Source organism: Xyrauchen texanus, chromosome 25, assembly GCF_025860055.1.
Source record: "Xyrauchen texanus isolate HMW12.3.18 chromosome 25, RBS_HiC_50CHRs, whole genome shotgun sequence".
NCBI lineage: Eukaryota > Metazoa > Chordata > Actinopteri > Cypriniformes > Catostomidae > Xyrauchen > Xyrauchen texanus.
The window spans coordinates 24,492,105-24,515,097 of record NC_068300.1 but is presented as its reverse complement, the minus strand read 5'-3'; the positions used below and the strand labels follow the sequence as shown (position 1 = coordinate 24,515,097).

Here is a 22,993-nt window from a genome sequence, read left to right as displayed (position 1 = left end):
TGCTCTAAACATAGGCTAATGTTTGCACTGAAACTATGTGCCTCTTTTTGCGCTTTCATTTTGTTACTATACTTTTTAGTGCTTTATTATTAAAGTGGCACACTGATCATGCAGAAACGCACTAACGTAATGACTGATGCCCATGCAGTCAACTATTCAGACCTCTTCTCGAAATCCAAACACAATGGTTCAAAAGAGACGCATAATACCAGGTGTTAATCGACCTTTTTACAGACTGTGATGACGCGTTTCCGCTGTATTTATTAGCGTAAATCTCGCAATATTTTTTAATATTATATATATTTTTTTATATATATTTAGTGTAAATTTACAACATTATGCTTAGCAGGGGCGATGCTAGACATAAAGCTGTACTGGGGCACAGGCCCCCACTATAGGCCTATTGCTTTTTTTTTTTTCTTTCTTGAAAGCCTGCTGTATGCAAGAAGTGTGCAACATAATGCACTATACAAACTTCCCTTGCTTAACCCACTATTTCTACAATGCAACAAGTACTGGGAAAGGTAAACATGTAGAGGAATTGATCTTTATGAAAATATTTAAGTATCTTCAACATACTGCACATGAACATTCTCAACATGTTTTTCAGCATAAAATGCATACACTGTATATGCAAACAAAACTGGAGAAAACTTTCTTGCACATTTGCATTCTTCTATATTACACATCAGGAAATCCTCTGTCAAGCAAGTCTATGGAATTGCATTATCCAACGTCAGGCAAAACGGCCTCAGACAAAACAGCTTTAGACAAAAAAAGTTTGGTTGCTAGCTTGCTAACTAGCTGAGCTATCTCTAACTTTATAAATGCAGAAGTGTCGTTTCTATAAATTAATAACTAGCTAGCTAACATAATTGGTGTAAGTTTAAACTGATGTTTGAAACACATTAAGTTTACTTGCAACAACAACTCAAAGCAAGCCAAACTATAGTCCTTTTTAGTCGCTAGGTAATTAGCGCACAGCAGCCAAAGTTACTGCTAACTGTTTATGTAGTGTCCTAAACTAGCACTATCGAATTAAATGATTAATTTCATATCCAAAAAAATGTATTAATTATTATCATACACAATCAAAGACAGTACTACTGAACACTGAAGTTTATTTTCTCTGCAATTCCATAGACTTGATGCTTTTTCATTTGATGTCTGAAACCCGACTCTGGCAGCTGAGGATGTAGTTTGTTTATCAAGTCTTACCTCTCTTAAACTCATCTCTCCTTTCTGCTTCCCTGTCGCTGCTTCGTCCAAATAATTTTCTGATGTCCATCTACAGGAGCCAATAAAGTTTGAGACAAAATAATATCATAGGTATTATTTTGAAACTTTAGTTTCATCATGTTTTCACAGCCTACCTCAATTATGACTTGCATGCCGACACCTGGGTAAGGTTGCACCAACTTGTGCATAAGTTCACACTAAGGACTTACTAGTTAGTAAGTCGGTGCTTAATTTGGTTGCATCACCTGTTCTTAAGGCAAGACTTAGCTAGTAGATCGTAAACTCTCCATAAAATAATGCGTAGTCACATAATATGACGTTTACCTGAATTGATCCAATAAACATCCTTAACACAGAAGTGTTAAAAAGCCGTGAATTTAAGTTTTATCTCGCTGTGGTTGATGCTCAAACCTTGTTTGCTCACGTAACTATCAGCTGTAATAAATTTTATTCCCATTAAAATACGATACATAATAAAATTAGATTTAATAAATAGTATATTTTCCCTGTATAAATAACAATTTATAGGAACTGTATCTAAAATAAATAAGGGGTGATAAATAAATGCTAATAGAACAGGCTAGAAAAATAGACATATATTCATTTTAATGTTTGTTGACACTTGACACCAGACGACACACCCTGAAAATGGCACCGTTTGAAAGGATTCATGCTGAAGAGCCGCTTAAAAGTACGTTGTTTTTGTTCTCTTTTGTAAATGTAAATGAGGGTAAATGTCAACACCATCATATATGTTGAAATGATTAATGACTATCACATAAAACATGAGCACATTGATGTCATTAAATTAGTCTGCTTTTTTATTCCAACCATTTCTCCTGGTCAGAGGCCTACGTAAATATTTAGTTCATATGTAGGGTTAGTTAATTTATGTAATTTTAATGGAGCAACACTCAAATATTTAGTAGTGCTTAAGTTGTGAACTAAGTCACATTTAAGCTCATTTACGCCACAACTAGGCTATGTTGTAACGTATGTATGGACTTGTGTGTGTGGCTGTGCGCACTTCAGTGGTTTTGGTTATGACAAGCAGTACGGAGATGGATTTCTGTGCTCATACATCAGATTTGTGTTTTCAGTTAAACTGCGTTGCTTTTATAAGTGTTGATTGGGTGGGTTACTGCGTTGCATTTAGATAGATCCATTTCCTTTTTCGGGATAATCAATCTAAATGAATGCACTGACAAATAAAGTAAATTGTTAAAACTCAAACTTGAGATTTTACTGGGGCTCAGCAGATTTGTACTGGGACTGGTGCCCCAGTAAAAGGGGTCTAGTGACGCCCCTGATACTTGGTATTATATTACCTTGGAATTAGTTTTATAAAACGAATTACCACAGCTGCTGAGAGCGTGACAGTAAATTTGGCATCTTCTCACATTTTCCTCTTAATCCACTGCTTGTTATTTTTTTCCTCTTCTTTAAAGTCATTCAAACGTAACAGTTGATTTTTTTCTTACCAGGCAATAAACAGGGCACACACCCGCACGCAGCGGGAGTGTGTGTGAGAGAGACAGTGAAGTCAAAACTGATGCACTAGGTGAAAATATTTTCTTATTTTTGTCTGTCAAAATGACGGACAGCATTTGAACTTTTCTTTCAATCTTTAAAAAAATCTGTAAATGACAGAGAATTTTAGGTTAAGGCAAATCCTGTCCTCAAATCCCCTATAATGAAGGGAACCCTCTGTCTGGATAAAGTCCCGCAAGAGTCGCATTCGACTTTGTTGGTCGTGTCTAGAAGGGATCCCTCTCTCGTCAATCTTGCGAGATTCTTACAATGTGTTAATTTGAAATCACACATCAATGAGGTGCGATCGTAAAAGTTTATTTTAAATTGTCTGTTTTGAAGAACATTCAGTTTTGATGATCAACTCAAGCTCTAAAATAAATATTTCACATAATAAATGTGAACATCTGTTACTTTCGGTCATGAGATATTGTTGGTCACTGGAGAAGTACATCAATCATCTGAATTCAGAAATCAGAATCAGAAAAAGTTTTATTGCCAAGTACGTTTTTTACGCATACAAGGAATTTGTTTTGGTATTGTAGGTGCGTTCACACAATCTCTAAATATATGAAACAAGAATTAAAATATAAGCAATATAAATATAAATATGTCCACACAGTATCAATTAAAAGTAAGAATCAAATAAAAGAGAGCAGAGTAGTACAGTGGAATGTAGAGCCAGAGGTGGAGTGTGGAGAGTGTCAGGGTGGGTACCGGGCATTGTTGATAAGGCAAGTGGCGGATGGGAAGAAACTGTTCTTGTGGCGTGAGGTTTTTGTCCTGATGGACCTCAGCCTTCTGCCAGAGGGGAGTGATTCAAAGAGATTGTGGCCAGGGTGGGAGAGATCAGCCACAATCTTTCCAGCACACTTCATGGTCCTGGAGGCGTACAGGTCCTGGAGCGGCGGCAGATTGCAGCCAATCACCTTCTCTGCAGACCTGATGACACGCTGCAGTCTGCCCTTGTCCTTGGCAGTAGTAGAAGCGTACCAGATAGTGATGGAGGAAGTGAGGATGGACTCGATGATGGCTGTGTAGAAGTGCACCATCATTGACTTTGGCAGGTTGAATTTCTTCAGCTGCCACAGGAAGTACATCCTCTGTTGTGCTTTCTTGATGAGGGCGCTGCTGTTCAGCTCCCACTTGAGGTCCTGGATAATGATGATAGAATTGATGTGAGTCTGACTGGGTGGTCAAGAAGTAACATATTCATACCTTGTATAAGGAGCCTTGGGTTCTAATCCACTCAGATGGAGCTTTATATTTTAATAAACAAAGATTGCATCCGCACTTCAGTGGACAAATATCTTGAGTGTGGACACTTTTGTTTGCATTTTGCTTTGCAATTCGACTGGAAAGGAGCTCGAGCTACCTTTATGTTCATTTTTTTAGGAAGTATTAAAGAAAAATATTAAGAGTGGAAACAGGATGGGGATATCTTGGTCAAAAGGAGGGTTATAACCACATATAGATCAGTGGTTATAACCCAGGTCATCTGCATAGAAAAATCACATTCACACCGTCTTATCACATTTAGCCATTGTAGAGCCACTCAAGGTGCAGTTTGTCTTAAATTTACTTGTTTCCATCAGTCTATTTCAGTGCAAATAGGCACACTATGATGCAGGCATTGACACCTAGTGCAAATAGTCACTCTAAGATAATGATGATGATAATAATAGTGTTTTATTATAGATATTATTTAAGTTTATAATGCTTTCCATCATTAATACTCTGAGATTTGAGCAATAAAGCATAGGCAAAAGCATCTTAACAGAAAGTTGACAAGAGAGGGATCCCTTCTAGACGACCAACTTTAATGAACTGTTTATTTTATTTATTTGGAGTCCTATAGAAACTCTACAGCTCAATTATCTCACCATAATCCTACCCCTAAACATAACCCTAACCCTAATTTTAGTGACAACAGATCTCGCGAGACTTTCACAGCCCGAGGGTTCCCTTCTAGTCATGTTCCTCCCCTATTTTTTGGCCAAAATGGTTTAACCCGTTGTCAAGGTGCTCGGTCCAAGCTACTGCAAGCATCAGCAACAAAACATTTGGTAGGCCTCAGTAAATACGAACACTTTACTGCTTCTTCAGTATTTATAACTAGGCAGACACCATTAACGGTTTAAAACAGGGTTTGAAGGATAACGACAATGGTGACTTATTTCATTGTTTGCATTCGTCCTGAGGATAAGAAAAGAGACCCGCGCGTGATACCTACAAACTAGCCGCTAGCCAAAGTTAAGCGAACTGGGACTTAGGTAAGAAAACTTTTTATGTTGCTTAAAAGAACATCTTGGAGAGCAAAATTAATGTTGTTCCTTGCCGGATTAAGTATAGGTCTGTCAAATACAGCCGTGTTTGTTTGTAGCTGTAGATTAGAGATGGGGAAGAAGATCATTTGCATTATTTGTTGTAGCTTGATCTCTTTATATTGTGTGTAAAATGATTTGCTTATGTGTCCATTTAAATGCATGTAAACCTTTTTAACGTTGTACAGTTATTTAGTGTTTCATGTCGTTCTTATTTAATTATGAAGTGATGATTAGGTCAGAAGCTGTCATGGGCGGTTTGGCTGGCAAATGTTGGAAACCACAATCTGAACTTTGTTCTCATAAACACTCTTGGCTAATTTGCAAGTGATGAAAGGACTCCAATTCAGCTGTACTTGGCCATGGAGCAAAGAGAGGTATGGTGCTAGTCATATATGTTCTTATACATTCAGCATATGCATTAAAGACCAGTTAATAAGACCATGTAACGTGTCTGTAATGACAGTTATGTGTTGTTCGTGGTGAATATACAGTATTAAACCTAGTTTCTTTACTGTACAGTTAAGTTTATGTTTTTATTAAAAACATAGGAATAAATCCAATGAAAAACCTTTATGAAACAGTATATTGAGAGCAATTTTCTTAAACAATGCTTCACGACTGTCAATTCGTGACAAGTTGAGAGTGTTCAAGAAGGTATCAGATCACCTGGACCCATTCAGTGTGGCCCTATTTAAAACTGTTGAGGCTGTCAAAAAAAAAAAAAAAAAAAAAAAGACATAAGTCATTGTGTTGTTTCTTACTAAGGAAAAAGTGCTGGAGGAGATCATGCTCCGGTTACATAGTGACGGCCTTTCTCCTCAGTCTTCAGCAGAAGAACGTGAGCGTCACCTGTGGCATTTGCTCCAGTGCAGTGAGGGCAGCCTGACTGCAGCCACTGAAGACCTGCATACTTTACGCACACAGCAGGCCAGCGAGATGAGAGAGGTGAGCCAACAGATGGCAGGCTTGAGATCTAGTCCACCCTAAAGAGGGTATAAAGATGGACACCCTCATCAACATTTTAATATGACCACACACTGTTACCTAACCAAAACAAATTCCTTTTTTATCTATTGCCTTTGTTGTGGTATATGATTGTGTATTGGGTTTTCTCAAGGTGGAAAATTACGTGGAGCATATACGAAACATGCTGGAGGAGCGGGAATCTCTTACAGCGGAGTATGAACGTGACAACGAACAACTCCGTACCGAGCTTGCGCTAATGAAACACCAACAGGGTGAGTGTTTCATATTGTTTTTATCATACATTGGGTTGGTCATACTAAATGTTGAGCCTTCAGGTTGTGTCCTTGGCTAAGTTCGGAACAGCATTCAACCCACTTCTCTTACATTTTCAGTAGTAATATATAGTAAGTGTTTGGCATTTTTTTTATCCTAATTATACATTTTCAAAAATGCAGGGGCATGTCCAGATGGGTAGCCTGGGGTGGCCCTTGCAAACGTATGTGCCACCACAATTTTTAAACTACGATTGGTCATTTCCCAATTCAAGGGCCTTCAATAAAACCACATAGAACCTTGTTGGTTTAAATCGTAGCAGAAATAAGTTTATAGAAATGACAGTTAATCAAGTGTACTCAGGGATTTATGCTGTTTTAAAAAAACACTACATTTCTAAAAATTATTCTGAAACGATTTTTTTTTTTATAAATATTTGCAATTATTTAAATAATGAACAAATTCCTGAAAATTTCATATCTTGTTATTTTTATCTTATTATTTTTTCTATTATCAGGGAAGTTGAGTTGCACTTCATGCCACCTTTGAATGAGTGTGTGCCTCACATGGGCCACCCCACTCAAAAAAGTCTGGATACGCCACTGCAAAAATGTGCTGTATGTCACAGAGCACACTACTTGGACTACTGTATTCAATGCATAGCGCTCAACTTGCCCAATGATCCCCATTGTGATGAATGAACTGGAAGTAATATCAGCTACAATTTTTACCATTCGTTTCTTGACTCATTTTATCATACTGCCAAGAGTTAATACATTTTTACACAGAATTTGATTAAAAAACTAAATAACTTGCTGAAAGGTACTGTGCATTAATCAGTGGCTAGTATTCCATTCTGAAAATATACCATGGATCCTGCATACTTCTAGTCTAGTAAACTTTCCTGACTTGTTCCACTGTGTCATAGACTCCCAGTGTAAGGAGCTGGTGGAGATGCTGGAGCAGGAGGGTCTAGCAGAAATCAGTCAGAGCAGTGCCAGTGAGCAGGTGGCCTATCTGCTGGTGGAGAGAGTCACTCTGCTGGAAAGACTGGAGGCTGCCGAGAGGAAGCTGGACACGCAGACCCTCACTGGCAACCTCAGAGAGGTGCATCTACAGGTAGCTCAACTGGTCTTACAGTAGGTTCGATTCACAGGTAGAGTCATACTGATAAAAGTTTTATAAGATGTATCACTTTGGATAAAAGCATCTCCCAAATGCATTAAATAGAATGACAATAGTGGCTTTAAAGTTAAATAGAGTTTAAAGTTAAAAAATCTAGCCTACATTTAATTGTGAAAAGCAGTAGTGGCATATTTTTATTTTATATCTCCCTCTTATGGAAATTAGGAGGAGTTAGATCATATTCGTCACACACTGGAAGAGGAACTCAGGCAGCAAAAGGAAAATATGAATAAGGTGAGAAGATCTTGAAGTGTCCCATGAGAAAGCAGCATGTTGTGTTACGGAACACAGTGTCATGGACTCTGACTAGAAGGGATAGTTCACCCAAAAATGAAAAATGTCATAATTTACTCACCCTCATATCATTCCAAATCCGTAGTCATGCTCACCCACTTTTGTTATTTTTTGGAACACACAATGGAGACTGGAGTATTTGGCAGAATGAAAGGGACTGCCTCAGTCACCAATCACTTTCATTGTATAGAAAAAGGTGCACATTTTTTTTTAATGGGGACAGAGGCTCTCGGTTCTTAATATTCTGCCTAACGTCTCTATTTATGTTCCAGAGATGAAAGAATGTCATAAGGCTTTGGAAGGGTTAGGGTGAGGTTAATTTTTGGCTGAAGTACTGTAAATCTTTAACATGATCAACCGTGTCTCATCTGTACATGAGTGTTTGTTGTATCTTTCTATGTATTTTATGACATAATTTCTCCTGATTCTTTGTCCCTCCCTAAATTGACAGGAGTCATCATCAGTTCAAAGTCCTTGGAGGAAGTTTTTTGGTGTGCGCAAGGCTACACTAAGAGCACAGAACCTTGTTCCTGTATGTTCCCATACCTGTCATAACTGTCCTGTCTTTTGATTGGGCTGATTGGCAAAAAAGGCATGACCCATATAGACATGTAAATCTTTAGAGTGTTCCCTCCACTCTCCACTGTCCTTGAGAGGATGATCCACTTCAAGTAGATTAGGGCAGCTCTAAAGTCACCTCATGAAATACTGCATGTCTTGCATCTACAATCACACAAAATAACTAGAGATCAACCGATATTGTTTTTTATGACTGACACAATACAAATAATTTAAAATGTTTTATGTAGAATCGATTTTTTTAAATAATCAGTAGACCACAATAAATAAAATAATAATAATATGCATTATACATATGTTAATAATAAGAATTATATCAATATAAGTTTTTACAAACAAAATCAGTATTTTTGTTATTACAAAGTGGCATGTTTCCAAATGAAAATTTAGAGGAAGACTGGTGTTTATTGGTGGACCTGATATTAAAGTATGTAACTTTTCTGTGTTAAAATACTTTCTCCTATCCCAGCTTAATATGCCATTCATAGGTCAATTTCTTTGAAAACTGTAAACAATGTTGTAACTGTGTAAGAGTTCATAATAAGGAGAAAACAAGAGCCGGGCGTACAGTCGACATATCATTTATTTTACACTCAAACACAAAACAGCCTTCCAGCAGCAAATTAATTCGGCTTTCCACCACACACACTAACGCGTCTTCGGGCACTCCAACATACACACATGTACACACGCAGAAAGGACAGGCTTGTCAGTCTCTCTCTATTCTCCAGTGTCTGGCTTCCTTTTACACTCCTGCACCCTCTCTAGAACAAGAAACGGGTGTTAGACTCATTATAAACAGGTGACACTCCTTACCGCTCTCACAACTGCGTTTCTGATGCGCTATGAAAATTGCTCTGTTTGTTTTGAACGACCCACTTAGACCTGCCCCAACAATGTTACTCAACCAGTGGCATGAGTTGGTGGCAGGTCTATCTCTTTGTTTGACCAATGGCAGATGGGGGCATATTCAGAAAGCTGTTTTGAAAACAAAATTAAATTTTGCAATTCCGTTTGATATTTCATACTTCAGCTTTAAAGATCCGATAACTAATGAAGTAGAATGTTTGAATATTTGTAAAAAAATATTGGTAAAACCAGATCGGTCTATCTCTAAAAAATAACATATTAAAAACAGCTTCTCACAATGCAACTGACATGATCACTTTAACATCTCTCTTTACAGTCTGGATGCTAACAGCTCTAAGGCTTCTATTTGTTTTAGGGTGCTTACTAACCAGAAGCTCTTTGTCTCCCCTTTACAGTTTTTTTCTGATGATTGTAAAGGAAAGCAGGCACAAAATAAACTCTGTTCACACTGGAACATGATCTACATTCAGCTTGACCTGTGTTCTGTGGCACATGCATGAAACATGGATGCTGACATGCCTCCATCTTGCCCACCCAGGTCAGACATATTTATTTCTCACCGGAAACTCTGTTCCCCTGTAGGCCGACAGTGAGGAACTCAATAGAGAGCACACAGAGCTGCAGAGGTTGGAGAGGGATCTGGAAGAGGCCTCCAGTCGTCTTGCAATGGCACATAAAGAGATTCGCCATCTGACTGACGAGCTGGATCTGGCTCGTAAAGTCCAGAACTTGTGTGGTAAGTGAATAACCATGAGGTTCAGCTTTTTTGTTGCTTCTACTCATCTTACAACTGTTGGATGTTTATTTTTGCCATAAGTGTATGACATAAATTCTAATAAAATAAAATGTTCTTTCCAGTACCTGACCTGCAGAAAACTGGGGAGGAAGTGGAGCAGTTAAAACAGGAAGTGGACAAACTCAGACAGTGTGGTGAGATTATTTGACAGTGCACCAATATCTCAAACATCTTCCAACAATCTTCCCATTGCCTTCTTTTGTGTTTCCAGTCAACATGAAATAGCATTTGCAACCCATTTTAAGAGTATTTCTGAGTGAAAAGGGATAGTCAAATGAAAAATAAAAATACAAATAGGAAGGAAATGTTTATCTAACCGATTATTGATTGGATGATGAAAAAGTGGTGCTGCTTACCAGAACTGATCCAGACCTCAGTGCAAGTTTTCTAAAACAATGCCTAAATAGCTATTTGCCAATTGGTTACCTTTTATCATGTAGTCGGCACAGCCTAGGTGACGTCAGGGGAAATGGAAAGTGTTTTCAGAGGCTGAGCAAGTTATAACATTTTGATCAAAGATTACAATGACAAAAAAAAATCTATTTAAATTTAATGTTGACTTAAATGCAGAGAGAATGTGCTCTGGTTCTAAATCCAAATGTTTTGCAGATATGGTGGAGCTGCAGAAGGCAAAGGAACACAATGAAAGACTGGATGGTGAGATCAGAGTGCTGAGGGATAGAGTTCGCACCTTAGACACAGAGAAGAGAACACTTCTTGAACTGGCAAGAATAAATAAATATTGTGTTTAATATAATATAAATAAATAGATATATTTTCAGTAATTGTCATATATTTTCACTAACTGTAAGGCAGTAAAGTATCCTTTTTTATTTCTGAGTAACTTTATTTGCAAATTAAGAGAATATACAATTTTTACAGTTTTTGCTATGTTTGTTATACAACAGGTTGAACAGTTGAAGATGCACTCAAATCAAGGAATAAAAGTGACATTTGAGCATAATAAAATGCACTCTTCACAGGTGAGTCAACAGAGGTGAATCTTTCAAAATTGCACATCTTTACCCACTTGAGGATTCTTGTGCATCAATTATTTCACTTTACTTTTATACTTTTGTAAACTTCTTCTTGAAGGGTTTAATTAACATATATTATTGAATGATGCAAATATGAATTTAATTCTTGTCGATTTTCCTCTGAAATAATTTATGGATGTTTTTTTTGTCAGGCTGTTGGGAGTAATATCAGTCATGATCAATCACCAACTGATGAGGACGAGATACTCCACAAAAGGTAGAACCATGCCCTCCTTTATTTAATGTTGCTACAATCATGTTCTATATGAATCAAGATGCTGATACGGCTGGTGTGTGTTCGCAGGTGTCGGAGGGAGTCTGAAGATAAGGACAGTCGCCTGCGAGAGCTAGAGAGGAGGTTGCAGAAGCAACAGCAGGAGCATGAGGAGCTTGTGGAGAGGAATGAAGAGCTGGAGGCGCTGCTGGGGGAGGCGCAGAATGCAGCTAAAGAGGAGCAGGAGCGGCACGAGTGTGAGGTGGAGGGGTTACAGAGAAAAGTGAGATGTTTTCACAATGCTTGTTTGTCATTGTCATGTCATCCACCTTGGGTTGAATGTTTTATAAAAAAACACTTCATCTTTATCCTAGATTGAAAGTATTGAGGAAGAGCTGAATAAGAGAAACACTCAAAAAATTGTTAAGAAAGATGAAGATTGGTTTAAAGAGACTGATTCTGAGGTAAAGAAAAAACGGCTTCAATGCAGTCCTTGCAGAGTGTGTGGTAGCAAAAACATGTATCTATTTTAAATGTCTTTTACTCTAAAGCTCAAAGAAAGCATTCAAGAGAGACTTAAGTTCCTTGAGGGCCGTCTTGTTGAGGAGAAATGTTGGAGAAAACAGCTGGAGGTGGACTTATCTGTATCCAAGTCTGCTTTAAAAAAGGAGAAAGAGGTACTTGTCACATTGCTGATGTTAGAATATGGAAAGTTTGCCAAAAACAGTAAGTCATGCATTATACATATTGCATTATGCAGTTGTTTAGAAGAATTATAATTAAGCTATCTGAGACAATAAAACTGAATATGCAAATGAAAATGCTAAATGTAGAGCATTAATGCTACAAGCCCATTTTGTGAACAGGTCATGCACAGAGACCATGAGGAGCTGAAGAGGTTACGTGTAGAGGTTCAGAGACTGGAGGGAGAATGTCAACAAGGGAAGACACTTAACAAGAACCTCACACAGATTAAAGGAGAAAAGGGAATTTTGGAAGAAAAGGTAATTAAAATTGAATGATGTCATGTAATTATAGGTTTACACCCTAAAGAAGATATGTATTTGTGTAAACGAATCGCACTTACATTTTTTTTAATGTTGGGATGCTCTGATATTCTTACTCTTTTCTGCAAAATACTTGCTGAAGTTAATTTTGTCACTCTGCAGGTGGCTCAGTTGGAGCGTGTTCAGACCCGACTCCAGGACAACCTGACTCTTCAGACAGAGAACAGCCGGGCTGAAGAGGAGCTGAGAGAGAGTAGGGGGCAGATGGCAGAGCTTAAGACAGTGGTGGAAAAGCTGAGAACAGAATTGACACGACTGGAGAAGGAACATTGCACTCTAAGGTAAGGTGCTCTGCAAAAACATTACTTTTTCCACCATTTTTTCTGTATTATGTTTTGAAGATGCCATGTTCTAGGTTTTTTTCAATATTTTCTTTCCATTTATAACAAACCGTTCTAATTTAGTTGTACCTGACCACTTTCTCACTGATTCTTAGAACTAAAGGCTGTTTTTGCTATTAAACCTTAAAGGGCTATTTCACCAAAAAATGAAATGACCTTCTTCTGCTGAACACAAACAAAGATTTTTTTAAAGAATATTTCAGCTCTGTAGGCCCATTCAGTGCAAGTGAATGTTGATCAGACCTTTCAAACTCCAAAAAGCACAAAGGCATCTTAAAAGTAATCCATACGACTCCATTGGTTAACTCCATGTCTACAGAAGCGATAGATAGGTGTGGGTGAGAACCAGATCAATATGCAAGTCAATTTTTACTAAAAATCAAATATTGATTATATTTTAAACACTTTTTAAAATAACAATAACATATTATTCTGCACTAGTCATGCCAACATTTCTTTTTTTTTCATGAATTTTAGCTTTTTAAGAGACTTTTTTGAATTGTTTGTGTGAATTGCATTTTTTAAATTTCTGGACAAAAATGAGCATCACTTCATTAACACTTAGGACACATGGCCATAATAGTCACCTGTTACCCTCTATTATTGTATTTCTGATCAATTCTGTGAAAAAAATCCACATTCTGTTCATGAAAAAGGTTTTTTTCTAGAACGCTTGCACACTTTTTTTCTACTCAAATAACTGAACTATTAAAAGAATTTTGGGCTGTTTCTATGGAGGATGCTTAAACAGGGGTGTAAAAAAGTTGTTCTACACACAAACGTGTTGTATTGGTGAAACGTGTTTAACTATTTTAATTAAAACATGTACGTGTTGTACACTTATCTTAGCAATATCTTTCTTTTTAAAGAAAGACAAAATATTTTCTTGAAATGTTCTCTTGGCCATTTTTTAACTTTGCATGCTCAAGGTTGCCAGATTATGTGACTAAAGTGTATCCTTGGCTGAATTTTTCCAAACTGTTCAAGTGTCAAGATCTAATTGGGGGATTTCTCCTATAGAAATCTGGCAACCCCACACATGTCAAAATCAAATTCTGACTGACTAATCGCCCTTATTTAAAATGTGTAATTTATTAAATGTAGAAAATTAAGTATTTTACTTGCATCATAAGTAATCCATGACACAATTGATAAAGGGGGTGATGGTTTTACAAGGGGAGTGATTTTTGGTATTTCTTGCCACAAGGGGGATGGTATTCCCTCACATCCCCCCCACAACTTGAACTCTGGGTATCATGATCTAGCAATGAACAGTAATTTTTTTACAGTATTTGTTTTCTTGGTTAATGATAAATAATCATTTATTTAAAAAAATCAATTGTTCATGGGTAGATCATGTTAGTTGATGATGCAATAACTAATTTTAACATACACAGATTTTAATAAAAACAGTTTAAAATAAACTTTTAACCATGATTAATAAGTGCTGAAAATGTTGTTCATTGTTAGTTCATGTTAACAAATGTAGTTAATGTTATGTTATGTAATGTTAATGAAAACAACCGTATTGTAAAATGTTATCAAGATGTCTATATGTGAATGCCCTCTGTTATGTTAGCGAACTAATTTGCATGTTAAATGAATACTAATGCTTGCTTACAGGTTGCAGGTTTACCATAAGGTCTAATATAGTTGGTACTTCCTCATCTTTCAACAACAGAACATAAATTCTTGCTAAAGCTCTTGTACTCTATAGAAAGCATGTAGCAATAACTTTTGTGTGTGTTAGGGATGAGCTGATGGAGAAGCGTGGGCTTGTGATGAAGCTACAGAGGGAGCTCAGTGAGAGAGCCCATGAAAGGCTTCAGACTGATGGGGAGAAGGAGAGACTCAGTTTGGAGCTCCTGCATGTAAAACAGCAGCTCCAGAATGCCAGAGAGCAGATATCCAGACCATCAATAGAGCACACGGCCAACCACAAACCTTCTTCAGAGGATGAGGGGCTTTGTCAGGTAAGAAACATATATGGACCTGTGTTTATGTTGTTTACGTACTGTATGTTTCACTGTCTGATAAACTACTTCAGGTTGTTTTAGTAAAGTGTTTAAAGACCAGAGTTTTCACAGTTATGGAAAGCATGAAAGTATTAGAGAATTGTTTACAAAATTGTGAAAAGTGAATAGTCTGTCTAGAACATCATGTTCATGCACAAAATGTTATAAAGTAACATTTTCTTTAAAAAAAAAAAATTCTTTAGTGAGAATAATTTTCATAGATTGTCCCTGCTTGAAATTATTTAATTGTCTATTGCCATCATGAACTGGATGAAACTGGATTAATTTGTCAAAAAGTGTGGAAATGATGAAAGATCTTGGCTGGCAATGAAAGAGTTCCTGCCACAAGGGCTATCCATGAACTACCACCATTGTGCCCTTTTCTGTTGTACTTTGGATGTTGTTTCCTGAATACCTTTTTTCTGACTTGTAAGCTTATGTATGGAGTGTTTGATCTGTTAGCTGAAGTTATATGTAAACTGTTTGGTGTTCTGTGCTTTATCTTCAGCTGGCTTGTGTAAAGTCAGAGATAAGTAAGCTACACTCTACCCTGGAGGAGGAGAGACAGCTGACTAGCCAACACCAGCTTGCCCTGCAAGCTCAGATCAGTGAAGTTCAAGCCCGGGCTAAGGTCAGCTCTGCTCGCCAATTTTCACACACATGCACAGCATAAATGGCATAATTTTCTGAACTTTAGAGTGAACATCCAATGAATAATTTTGTAAATGGTGTTAAAAAATATTTGTAGATCTTAAACGTGCACTGATGTATTGGAATGTACTGTTTATCTGCTCAATATGGTTGGTTTGTGATTGTTCACAGGCTCAAGACTCACTCCTGCAGCAGAAGGGAGAGGAGAGCAAACAGCTGAGGCAGGACCTGCAGAGAACCCAGAACCTCTTCACCTCTGCTGAGCGTGAGCTTCGCTATGAGAGAGAGAAAAATCTAGACCTTAAGAGGCACAATGCACTCCTAGATCAAGAGAAGATCAAGGTAAAACATATGCAAAGATAAGAAAATTTTGAAAAAGCTGAAGAGAATATTTAGGATACACAGCAATACTTAGTAGGGATTGGTAGGATGTCCAATGATGACTGCTCATTTGGTGAGGTTCGCTAATGTCGTAGGTGACATTTACGGGTGGAACAGGTGGTACATCTCCCTACCAATTTTGTTTTCACCAGAGGTGACTTTTTGTGTGTGTTATGTTAAGTGGCGATCCTACATTGGAGCGGTTGGCGGTGTACTTTCATGCATCCAGACATGCTTTCTTCTCGCTCCACTGTTGCGCAGCTCGTGCTCCTTTCCAGTTAAATAGCAAAGCAAAATGCAAACAGATGTGTCCCTGCTCATCATATACTCTACATCCACTGACGTACAGATGCGATCTTCGTTTATGAAATTAAAAAGTTATATTAGAGCATTAGAACCTGGAACTCCTTTTACTAGATGTGAAAACTTTACCATGAGACCAATCAGTCATTCTGGCTTAAGCTAATGACCCATGTATTTATCCACTGTCTAACAAAATTCCAGTACTGATACTGTTTGATGTATGGATCAAGTTATCAAATTAGAAGTAAAATATTATTTGACATTCTTTGCACACAACGTAATTAATAATAAATATTCATTTTTATGTTTTAATGATTCATTTTCTAGTTTTGCAACTTTGTGGCATCAAGTTTAAAAAAATATATTTTTAGCTATGTGCAGAGTTGAAGCGGTCCCAGGCCAAAGTAGCCCAGCTGGAGGGAAGTACAGCAGGGCAGGTGGTAGAGCTGGCGAAACTACAGCAGAGGGCCAGAGATCTGGAACTGGAGGTGGTTAAAAGCGGTCAGAACAAACAGACTAACAGCAGCTTGATGGAGGAGCTGAATGCAGAAAGGGCACACGTGATTGCTACAGACAAGAAGGTGTGTTTAGAGCAGGAACATAGAATAAAGTTGAAATTTCTTGAGTAGAATAGTACGTTTTCCTTGTTTTCCAGTAAACATATCTTAACATCTTGTTCAAGTTTAGAACAAGAAAAAAGTTATAACAATACGAGAAGAACTAAAGATATATTCTCTGAACACAAGCCTCAATTACAAGCTTCTCAAGTAAATATGTTTTTTAAAATATGTTTTGATATTTTTATCAAATGTATTTTTTTATTGTGGTGGTTGTTTGGCTGCATTGCAAAAAAAATAAAAAATAATTGATGTTTTGCTTAGTTTGTTTTTAATTTTAAATTATAAACTTTTTGGACATGTTTAATCTCTGCAGGTTGTAGAACTGCAGCAGCAGCTGAAGAACACTCTGCACCAACTGCGTCTGGAGCAGGCCAGAGCAGGAGAGTCCAGCAAACTGGAGAGAGACACAAGAGACATGTCTGATAACCTGTCTGCCTTCAGAGCCAAACTGCAAGAGGAGCAACTCCAGAGGTCAGCACACCTCACTGCATCACAAGCCAAAACACTGAGCAACCAAAGACTGAGTGTGACGTAATACCCCACCCTGTGTTGTTTTTGTTTTCTGATAGGAAATTACTCGAGCAGAAAGATGAAGAACTCCAACAGCAAGTGCGTTCATTGCGGACGAAGGAGGCAACTCTGACACGCACCAACTCGGAGTTGTCTCACCGCACACAGGAGCTGGAGACACGACTGAAGGTGCTGGACAGTGAATTCAACACGGCCAAAGAGGAGGTTTGTGATGTGAATCTAAACAGCTAGTGAAAAAACTGAGCATACCCTAGCCTTTGAAGGAAGATGCCTATCTTGGCAATATTCAGCAAGACTGCTCAATAGGTTTTGGAACATAGCTAGTATCATTGCAGTCAGCAGTGTTCTCATGTGTCCTGCAGCAGAGAATTAATCAAAAGAGCTGCCACAGGCTGGAGGAGCAGCTCCTGTCATCCCAGCATGAGTCTGAAAGACTGCAAGAGGAATTGAAGCAAGTCATTCAACAACTCGACTCTAACATCAGGTATAGACCCATTTATCTTTTAGCATACACTGAAAAAACATTGCAAAGGTACTTGTAGATGATATGGCATTTGTTATACTGCAGGAAATACAATGAGAAACAGTCTCAGCACAAAACCAAGTTGCATAGAGCCAAACAGATGTTCACGAAGACAGTAACTCAACACAAGCACAGGATCCAGAAGCTGGAGAATGATCTGGCTCTTGCCACAAGTCTTTCAGAGAAAGTGAGACAGTTTTTATTTCTGAAGACCAGAATTTAAATTTAAAACTCTATGTAACATTACATGTACTTCACCTGTGTGTACCTATGAGCAGGAGAAGGACTGGATTAGGACTGTGACGGAAGAAAATGAACAGCTTCTCCTGGAAAGACGAGAGCTTATGCAGAGAATAAGTGAGGCAGAGGAGATGGGAAATAATGGACTGAGAACAGCCACTTCAGTCCAGCAGAGGTAATGTTTAAGATACTCGCTGAGCACTTTATTAGGAACACTTCTGCTGTTAACCCATCCGCCTCAAGGTTTGACGTGTTGTGCATTCTGAGATGTTTTTCTACTCACTACAATTATACAGAGTGGTTAACTGAGTTACCATAGCCTTTCTGTCAGCTCGAACCTGTCTGGCCAATTTCCGTTGACCTCTCTCATCAACAAGGCGTTTACATTCACAGAATTGCCGGTCACTGAATGTTTTTGTCACCATTCTGAATAAACTCTAGAGACTGTTGTGCATGAAAATCCCAGGAGATCAACAGTTACAGAAATACTCAAACCAGCCAATCTGGCACCAACAATCATGCCACGGTCCAAATCACTGAGATTACATTTTTAGGTCTTAAAGTTGAGATGTAAAGTTCACACTAAGGGCTTAGAAACTACTAGTAAGTTTGTAAATTAGTCAGTCCCTAATTTGGTTGCACCACCTGTTCTTAAGGCAAGTGTGCCACTTATCAAGTTTCACACTGAAGAGTCACTCAGAAGTAAGTTTTTTACATAGTATTCTCTTTCTTAAATGTAAATGATTGAAAATGTCTACATCATCATCCTAAAGGATTGAAGTCTGTCATGCAAAACATGAGCTCATTTATGTCAGTTAATCAGTCTGCTTTTTATTCCAACCGTTACTCCTGGTTGGAGGCTTATGTAAATATTTAGTTTACATGTAGCAGGGTTATGTTCTACCTAATGGTGCAATGCTCAAATATTTAGTTGTGCAGCCTATGGTGACTTAATGCCCTTTTATGCCACAACTAGGCTAAGTTGTAACTTATGTATATCTTGTGCAACCGGCCTGTGGTTTGCTGCTGCGTAGCCCAACCCAATTCTACGAGACACATACAGGATCTTATTTATTTAATTTCAGGCTGTCAATAGATTAACATTTTTAATCAAATTAAATACATCATATGTATTTTAATCACATATATCAATATTTGCCAAGAAAGGGCCTCAAATATAAATAAATAAATATATAATTATTAAATAAATGTATATAAATAATTATATAATTTAAATATACCTTACATTATTGTTGCAGATAAGTAAATCATTGATTAGGCATATATTTGAAGAACATATGAACTTATATTAAGAATCAGTTTTGTTGATGGCAATGAAAAACTATTTTTATACTCTGGAACTCTGTTTTATATATATAACTCAGCAAAAAAAGGAACGTCCCTTTTTGAGGACACTGTATTTTAAAGATAATTAAAAAAAAATCCAAATAACTTTACAGATCTTTATTGTAAAGGGTTTAAACAATATTTTCTATGCTTGTTCAATGAACCATAAACAATTAATGAACATGCACCTGTGAAATGGTCATTAAGACACTAATAGCTTACAGATGGTAGGCTATTAAGGATAGAGTTATAAAAACTTTGGACACTAAAGAGACCTTTCTACTGACTCCCTGGGTCCCTGCTCATCTGTGTGAATGTGCCTTAGGCATGCTGCATGGAGGCATGAGGACTGCAGATGTGGCCAGGGCAATAAATCCCAATGTCCGTACTGTGAGATACCTAAAACATTGCTACAGGGAGACAGGAAGGACAGCTGATCATCCTCGCAGTGGCAGACAATGTGTAACAACACCTGCACAGGATCAGTACATCTGAATATCACACCTGTGGGACCGGTACAGGATGTCAACAACAACTGCCCAAGTTACACCAGGAACACACAATCCCTCCATCACTTCTCAGACTGTCCGCAATAGGCTGAGAGATGCTGGACTGAGGGCTTGTAGGCCTGTTGTAAGGTCCTACAGATCCTTACTAGGCATCACCGGCAACAACGTCGCCTATGGGCACAAACCCACCTTCACTGGAGCAGACAGGGCTGGCAAAAAGTGCCCTTCACTGACGAGTCATGGTTTTGTCACACCAGGGGTGATGTCGCAGGAATGAACGTTACACCCGAGGCCTGTATTCTGGAGCGGGATTGATTTGGAGGTGAAGGGTCCGTTGTGGTCTGTGGCGGTGTGTCACAGCATCATCGGACTGAGCTTGTCTTTATTTGTTTAATATTTTTATGTTCATACAAATATTTACACATGTTAAGTTTGCTGAAAATAAAAGCAGTTGAAAGTGAGAAGACTTTTCTTTTTTTCTGAGTTTATATTCTTTTTAAACTTAAAAAAAAAAACATGTTAACTTTCATCACCCCACTAATCGCTCACAGCAAACAGAAGTAAACTAAACTGAAACTGAAGATTAAGATCTTGTGCCCTCTTCTGAACTCAGCAAGAAAGTAGAGGAAAATACTAACACTCTCTTTGTCCTGGTCTCTCTCTCTCAGGGTTAAATTCTTAGAGATGGAGAATAAACAGCTGCAGGAAAAAACCCTCACACTGGCCAATCAAATAGGAATTCTAGACCGTGCTTTGAGAAACCTTCAGTCGCTGTGTACGGTTGAGGTACGGATTTATTAATCAGTAATTATGATTTTATATATATATATATATATATATATATATATATATATATATATAGTTCTGACTATAAAATTTATGTTTGAATTATTTGGATTTTTCTCATAGGAGGTCAAAAAAATGTTTCCTTCTGGAGCTCATCCTGATGGCCTGTTGCGGACATCAACTCCCAGGTATAATTCAGATATTTCATCATTGTCAGTATAACAATTTGAGCAATGCTTGTCACAAAACAAATGTTAATGTCTTCCATTGCAACGTCTTGCTCTAGTCCAAAGCCTGGACTCTGTGACTCTTGGGGAATATTGGATGCCATTCGCAAAGTCAAAGAGTGTGAGTCTGGAATGAAGAGCCTGGAGATCTCTTCGCCTGTGCATGTTTCACAGTCCTCTGAGTTAGGATACCTGAATGTGACCTCCTCTGTGGCTCCCAACACCAGATTAGAGCAGGAAGAGAGTCTCAGTGCCACCAGTGATGAAACATAAGAGAGTTTCAGTGTCTTTGTGAAATGCCATTACAGACTTTGCCAACTGTAAATCTGAAAAACCACTGGATTAATTTAAGATGTTTCGGACTGTGTTTCATGTTTTAAAGGGATCGTTCACCCCAAAACTAAAATTGTCATGATTTACTGATCCTAATGTCATTTTAAACCCATATGACTTTCTTTCTTCATCAAACTCTAAAGGAGTTATCTAGCAGAATGTCCAAGCAACACTTTTTGAAACAATAAAAGTGAATGGGGACTATTTAATGAAAAAAGGGTGGCTTTGACATTCTGCTTAATATCTCCTTTTTTGTTCCGCACAAGAAAGTCATACAGGTTTCGGAGGGGGGTGAAAAAACTATGACAGAATTTTCACTTCCGGGTAAACTACCGTAACCCTGTACGTCTGAATTTTATTTCCAGATACTTTATTATTTTTTTTAACAGGAGTGTAAAGACATGAATTATTACACATGCTCATTACAGCTGGGTTGAATTAATTTGCATAACCTTTGTGGCTCACATCGAGTCTGTGATTGAGATGTCTTGAGATTTTTGCTATGGTCAAAATAGCATTGACATTGGTCAGTCCTGTTAGAACATTTGTCCAGAGGCCAGGAAAATTATACATTTACTGTGGCAAATCTGTTAGATGCCATATATAATTTTTTTTATACATTTGCATTGTGTGGTACATTTACCAAATGGGACATTTATGGAGACGCACTTAAAGAACTTTTAATCTGATGTTCAGATGGTACAATCTGCATATGTTTACGATTGAAATGCACTATTGCCTTTTTGATAAGCAGTAAGTATTGTAAACAGAGTTTTTGTTTTAGTGAGATATGGTAAATTGCAAATGCAGTTTAACTCCTTGTATTTGTCATCAGTCAGTCCACACGAAGATGGACATACCTGTTTGTGACAATAACTGTGTGACAAGAGTTCACTGTTTAAAGACAAAAGCTATAAAGCTTACTTTTGTTATATCTTTATATCTTCTTTCAGGGGTTAGTTGATATCATTTGTAGGTTGTGGCTTCATTAGTGTTCAGAGCTAATTTTCACTGTTTTGTTTACTGATAAAGTAAAAACTGCAATCATTAAATTTCTTAATATGTATTAAACTCAGGCCTATACTTGTGTAATATAGGTCATAAGTACTACAAATGGTGTGTTTCAGAGGAATAATTTATCACAGATAAAAACAACCGAGCAAAAAATAAAACATGGAGCTTGTTTCATTATAGGCCCTGAGAGCATTATCAGTCTTATGGTGTTGTCTTTACTTATAGGATGGGTTCTCTATTTAACAGGGTGAATATAAATAGTTTTTATAATAAGTTTGAGTTTTATAGATTGTGTTCTGTTCCATGATTTCTTTGCACTCCATTTTCTTTGTAGTCCTCAGAGACTGAAATAACCTGTGATCAGGGAGCAAAGTCATCTGAAGTATTGTAGTATCATTTTAAACTGTGGCAAAGGGATCGAGATCCTGTAGGAGTGCCTGTACATTATGGGAGCATTGTGTATTGTATCCTGCTGCTATATTAAATCTTAGGATGCAACTTTCAAAATATTCATATAGGGCTCATGTGGAACTGCAAATGACATCAGCGTACAAGGTACGCATTGACAAAGCGTGTATTTTCCTAATAAACTTATTTTCATCTCTGTTTGATTGTCTATGCCTAAATTGTTATTACAAAATGTAGCAAAACTTCATAAACCACACAGTGAGATGTTTTTATTTTTAAGTGCCACCACTGACCCAGATACATTGATGATTATGCCATGCATGGACAATACAGTGGATAGAAGAAGCTTATCAAAACAATCAGGGTGTTGTGATTTCATTTCAATTA

General features: G+C 37.6%; 1 protein-coding gene across 2 annotated transcripts; it reads left to right on the top strand.

Moving 5' to 3' along the window:
- Positions 1–1,891: 1,891 nt before the first annotated feature.
- Positions 1,892–22,794, top strand: ccdc30 (coiled-coil domain containing 30). 2 transcript variants are annotated; one of them, XM_052091640.1, is made up of 30 exons: positions 1,892–1,930; positions 2,724–2,800; positions 5,321–5,470; positions 5,862–6,041; positions 6,214–6,334; positions 7,264–7,454; positions 7,686–7,754; positions 8,266–8,346; positions 9,846–9,999; positions 10,122–10,193; positions 10,669–10,784; positions 10,968–11,042; positions 11,249–11,313; positions 11,401–11,593; positions 11,685–11,774; positions 11,862–11,987; positions 12,177–12,314; positions 12,480–12,658; positions 14,469–14,691; positions 15,242–15,364; positions 15,556–15,726; positions 16,440–16,649; positions 17,002–17,159; positions 17,258–17,423; positions 17,582–17,703; positions 17,788–17,929; positions 18,021–18,157; positions 20,507–20,624; positions 20,748–20,812; positions 20,911–22,794. In XM_052091640.1, the coding sequence occupies exons 3-30, from the start codon at positions 5,456–5,458 to the stop codon at positions 21,122–21,124; spliced, it is 3,714 nt and encodes a 1,237-aa protein (XP_051947600.1). In that variant the 5' UTR covers positions 1,892–1,930; positions 2,724–2,800; positions 5,321–5,455; the 3' UTR covers positions 21,125–22,794. The 2 variants fall into 2 exon arrangements, with proteins under 2 accessions (XP_051947600.1, XP_051947601.1); XM_052091641.1 differs by lacking the exons at positions 1,892–1,930; positions 2,724–2,800; positions 8,266–8,346 and adding an exon at positions 4,817–5,042.
- Positions 22,795–22,993: the final 199 nt, after the last annotated feature.